At 45.2% G+C, this 5715-nt stretch overlaps 1 protein-coding gene across 1 annotated transcript in view; it reads left to right on the forward strand.

Annotated features, from left to right (window-relative positions):
• The window catches only part of plxna2 (plexin A2), a 207933-nt gene that overhangs the window by 185535 nt on the left and 16683 nt on the right, over positions 1–5715 (forward strand). Inside the window, exons 23-26 of the mRNA XM_034875731.1 lie at positions 460–526; positions 747–893; positions 2487–2646; positions 4661–4764. Of these exons, the coding sequence (XP_034731622.1) occupies positions 460–526; positions 747–893; positions 2487–2646; positions 4661–4764 (478 nt within the window). The remainder of the gene's footprint in view (positions 1–459; positions 527–746; positions 894–2486; positions 2647–4660; positions 4765–5715) is intronic.

Raw genomic sequence — 5715 nt, forward strand, 5'->3', positions numbered from 1 at the left:
GAGATGGTTTTGGCTGTGATCAGGCGTTACCTGGCTGTGACAGCACTCGTCTCTCTCAACAGCTGAGGCTTGTCACAGCTGCTGATGTCCCGCTGTGTTCAACCACACGTGAATACGCACACTTACACACACACACGCACACACATTTTTGCTCACGCTCACAGCCTTGCGCAGACTCAATCACACCCTCTTTTGAACATGTGCACGCACACAAGCCATGCACACACAGATGCCCTCTCTCCGCTCGGCTCTGCTCAGTCACTGTGACCGGAGGGTTGCAGACAGTTACAGGCAGAAGCAAACAGGCGGGATGCGCCCACCCAGGATGCAAAGACAATGTTCCTAAAGTCTTGCACATAACCTCATGAATTATGCAACTTGTGTGTTATCCAAAGATTTTGGAATATCAAGAAAGCATGCAGTTACACTTTTTTTTCTGTTTTCTTTATGTGATTTCAGAACGGAGTCGGTTGCGGAGAAGATGCTTACAAACTGGTTCGCCTTCCTCCTTCACAAATTTCTCAAGGTTAGTACACTAAGCCACACATGTGGTATGTGCTTGTATCTGATTCCGCATTAAACCCATCTTGTGTATCTTATTACATTTTCTAAATTATATGTGCTATTGCACATTGTCAGATATTTACTGAATGTGAACTGGTAGGTGTTTTCAGTCTAATGAATTTTTATGTTTATGCTGTGATGTTGTGTCATGTGTGAACGTGTGTGTGTGTGTGTGTTCACAGGAGTGTGCCGGGGAGCCTCTGTTCATGCTGTACTGCGCCATCAAGCAGCAGATGGAAAAGGGGCCCATCGATGCTATCACTGGAGAGGCCCGTTACTCCCTTAGTGAAGACAAGCTCATCCGCCAGCAGATCGAGTACAAAACCTTGGTACGTCACACTCCACGAGGCACAAGAGAAGTTTGCACAGAGGCTCGCAGAAAACATACAAAAACACACAAGTAGAAACCGGAGGTTACAGTGGGATCTGGTAGGTGGATTTAACACTTAAAGTTTCTTACTACTTTTAGGTCTCTATGCACCACACGGCACTTTGAAGGCTAGTTCACCTGTTACTCTCCGTATTTTTTATATGTATATATATACATTTATATATATTTGTATTGCATTTCACAAGACATCCCAGATAAAAGTTCATTCTGAAGTTATGCACAGGTTTCTATGCCCACCCAGCCCCACGCTCCACCCTAGTGGTGCACTAGGTGCAGTGTTGCTCAAAGCAAACACACACACAAAAAGGAGATATATATATATATATATATATATATATATATATATATATATATATATATATATATATATATATATATATATATACACACACACACACACACACACATACCTGCATATACATGTAAAATAAAAAAGGAAAGGAAAAAATAAATAGTATTAAGTAATAGTATTATGTATCAAAACAAATTCATGACTGGTGTGTTAACTGCATGCCAAAATAATCAGAGCACACAAGGCACAAGTGTATTTTTTAAACGGAGTCCAACGCAGTATACACATCGGGGCCATATTCCCTTTCAACTCACTTCACAGAGAACAGTGAGGGAAAAACACCAACACCAATCTTTTTTTAACTGAATATTTTCTGTCTAGCTCAGCTAAAAAACACCGGCTCTGCAGCACGGTAGTACCGTGTTGGTCGTTCTACCGAGTTTGTAACCGGTAGGCTACCGACTACATGATCTTCACCCTGTTTGTTCTCCTGACTTTACCCATTTAGATACACATAGATGTGAACTAACCACAGGCACTTGCCTGATTCATGGATTCACTGGATAGGAAAACATTAGAATGTATTTGGCCTCCTCCTTCCTTTAACCTCTGGGTAGAATCGTAACACAAAGCAGCTCTTGTGATTTACACAAACAGATACAAAACCCTCGTTTGCTTTGCCATAATAACATGCACACATACAATTATATATTAACTCTACTTTTTTACCACAACTGTTTTTAAGATAACATAGCTGTGTTTGCTGCTGCGAAGAAAATGATCTAATGATCCCACAGGCTTCAGTGTTGGTCCAACATCAGGGTAGGTGGCTGTGGAGATGGCAACACATCAAACAGCCCCACCTACACACACATGCACACACCGAAGAAGAAAAAAACCACTCATGCAGCCAGCATGTGACATGACAATGCTCTGATTGCTCCGACTGGGAATTTGGCTCATTACGTGCTAATACCCCGGCAGAGCTGGAAATTGGTGTCCCACCGAAGGTGTGAAATTAGATTTTGGGACGCCAGCGAGAGCGGAAATGGTTTCTTGAAACTCTTGCCACGCTCCAAGGAGGCTCTAATGAGGGCGAAGACTCAAGCTGGACCCAAGTCCAAGCAGTAACAGGACACCTCTAGCCTCTTCCTCTGCTTCCTCATTTCCTTCTGTGATTTTTTTTCTTTCTTTCTCCTGTCTTCTCTTTCTCCTATTCTCCCCGTCTGTACAATCCAGATCTTAAACTGTGTGAACCCGGACAATGAGAACAGTCCAGAGATTCCAGTAAAGGTGCTCAACTGTGACACCATCACCCAAGTGAAGGAGAAGATACTGGACGCTGTTTACAAGAACATGCCCTATTCTCAGCGGCCACGTGCTGTCGACATGGACCTCGGTACGTCACAAACACACACACACACACACACACACACACACACATACAATCCAGACGCTCACAGATGCAGTTGGCAGGTGTGAAGTCCTTCACACCCGCAGTTTAATGTATCAGTGAGATAAAAGCTAGCCATGTCTACAGATTATCAGTGCATTAGTGCAATAAAAGCTGTGTTCCAACAGCCCAGCGAGCCATCCAGCCATTTTCAGTGTGCTGCTGCCAGGCCCTTCTATCAAACTGACTGACAGTGTGTGCTGCATCCCTCCATCTGGCTGCTTCTGCTACGTGGTGGTGCCAATAAGACACAGTAGATGGAGATAGAGAAGTGTGCATGTCTTTGTGCTGGTGTGTGTTTTTTGCGTCTGTGACGTGGCTGTCTGGCTGACCCAGGTAAGAGCTGACAGACGGGCTCGGCAGCCTCACGCTGGGCTCCAGTCCCACGCAGTCTGCCACTTCCAACCTCTTGTATCCGTACCTTGCCTTACACTTTCCCCTGTTCCTCTCATTCTCTCTCACTTCTTATGGGCGGGAAAACCAAAAGCCAAATCAGGACAGAAGTCATCCCAGGACCATTTACAGATAGAGTAGGTCTGGATTACACTCTATAATTTCCAAAGACCAAACTGTCTCCTGTCCCCCCCTCGTCCCCCCAAAGAGCAAGCATTTGGTGCAACAGTGGTAGGGAAATTCGTCCTTTTTAACAGACAGACGGTTGCTCTTAGTGGGCGGCCATCTGCCTCGACAGGTTGAGAGAGATAGACAGGAAGAGAGAGAGAGACAGAAAAGCGCCCGTCTATCCACTGTCCTCTCTCTCGTTCTCATCTTTCCATTTCTCACCCTGTCATTGATGCCTTGACAGTAATTTTGTTACTGTGCATCTGTGTTAGTCTGTGTATGTCTTTATATTTGTTTTTTTTCTGTAGAGCATCATTTAGACAGTGGAAAGGTGGAAGTTGTGCCAGGCAGGGATATCGTGTGGTAACCTGGCAAGAAGCACAAAGTAATAAAAGCCAGTCAACAGAGGAGAAAATCAATGATCGCTCCCAGCATGAGAGCCACAATGGCTGTCCACTTCCCCCGTCAACACCCTAATTATCATTTCATTAACCCGCCTCAAGCCGTCAGCCCCTGCCCTCCACTAGCACTGCTTACAGCTTCCACCTGTCCCCCCCCCGATTCCAATTTTTCTTTCTTGAAAGGAGGTGATTTTCCCATAGATCGCTTTTTCATCCATTCTTGTCTGCGCCACTCTTCTCTCTGACCCTGACGGGCTGACTGTTGCGTATGCTAATCCCGTTCCATTTCCACGACACAAGTACCAATTAAAGCGTGCAGCCTGCCTGCACATACATCTTGAAAATGTTCAAGTGTAATGTTACTCGGAAGGTACTTAAGATGCGTGTCAATCCAAGTCAGTGAAAGGAGTATACGCATGCCGAGAGCCGTACAAGAACGCCGGCTCCTGATCCTCATTTGTGTACTGTGTGAAGAGAGCTCTTTTTGGGAGTCATGTAGTGTGACGTTCCACCGACGGAAAGGCAAATGAGGTTTGAAAGGGAAGTGTTTTAGGAGTTTGTTTTTGTGTCATGAGGAAGTTGTGGGTTTATTTTAGCACCCTTCACAATTGTCTTGCAAGGTAAGTGGTTCTGAAGGCATTGAATCTAGCTCACACACCACACTATTACGCTTTACCCTCAAGTTCATTCAAAGCAGATGTGCGTTTTGGACACATGGCGGTTTTGAGTTGGATGTGTTTAACACATGGGACCAAAACCTCTCCCCTGAAACCAAGACAAATTACATTCTTTGTGGCTAACTACGTATAGTTGGCAAATGCAGTTGTGTAAAAGTCACACATAAAAAAATCAGCATCCCCTGTGATCACCACCACAACCTTAACACTCTACCCACATTCAACAAAATAGAGGATTGGCGTTGCCTGATTTGGTGTAAATGCAGCCTAATTAAGTGTGTGTGTGTGTGTGTGTGTGTGTGTGTGTGTTTGTGTCCTCAGAGTGGCGCCAGGGGCGAATGGCTCGTGTGGTGTTGCAGGACGAAGACATCACCACCAAGATAGAAAATGACTGGAAGAGACTCAACACTCTCATGCACTATCAGGTAAAATACACAAAGGCTTCAGTGGGATCTTTTCCTCAATAAACTCCCAAACGGCACCTCTTTTTTTTTTTTTAATCAGGAAAAGGCTCATTTCAGTTCAGTTTCTGCCACGGCTTCTATTATGGAAATTGTGCCACATACCTTGCCAAACTTTGATGTTTCCTGCTCTTGACTTTAAGGAAGCCAATTTTCAGCTCCTCATTTGCATGCCCTCGCCTGGTTCCATGTGACAGAATAGAGGACAATTACTGTACAGGTGGCAGGAGAGAGGGACCCTCAAGACCTCAGCCGACACTTCTCCCTCCTCCCGGGAGAGAAGTAACTGCTCCAGTCAGGAGGACAGAATCTCTCTCTCTTTCTCTCTCTTTGTCCCGTTGACTTCTACGCTGACAACAATTAGTCCTGCTGCGACTGCCTGCTGCTGTCTCTTTGCATGTATAACCTCGATTCACACCCTGCAATTTTAGGGCCCACGGGCTTACCTGTTGCACCCTGTTAACCACAGAGGAAAGTACAGAGCTACAGAAGAGAAAAGCTGAGAACAAGAGGGGTTCTCCATTTTTCAGAAGACTGCATAGCTGTTGAAGTTGTAAATGAAAAAAAAAAATAAGTAAAAGGAAACCGGGATGGAGTGAGAGGGAGCCCGGGGTGAGATAATACCAAGAAAGAAAAGGAATAAAAAAAGAAAAGTTAAAAAAAAGAAAAGAAAGCGAGGCGAAGCAAAATGAGAAGGCAGCCTTCTCGGCTGGTCATGAATCTTTCGCAGCACATCCTCGGCCACCTCTCATTAGTCAACCAAGGGGACCATCTGCTTAAAGACTGCATGAGGCTCCATTCTGGGCTACTTGGTCAAGAGCAGAAGCTGGGGCTGAGATGCAGCTGGGCTTGGAGACCTGGACCAGAGGGGGGCCAGGACATACAGCTCCATCTAGGAGCAGGAAATATGGACGG

The sequence above is a fragment of the Etheostoma cragini genome, chromosome 7, assembly GCF_013103735.1.
Source record: "Etheostoma cragini isolate CJK2018 chromosome 7, CSU_Ecrag_1.0, whole genome shotgun sequence".
In the NCBI taxonomy this organism is placed as follows: domain Eukaryota; kingdom Metazoa; phylum Chordata; class Actinopteri; order Perciformes; family Percidae; genus Etheostoma; species Etheostoma cragini.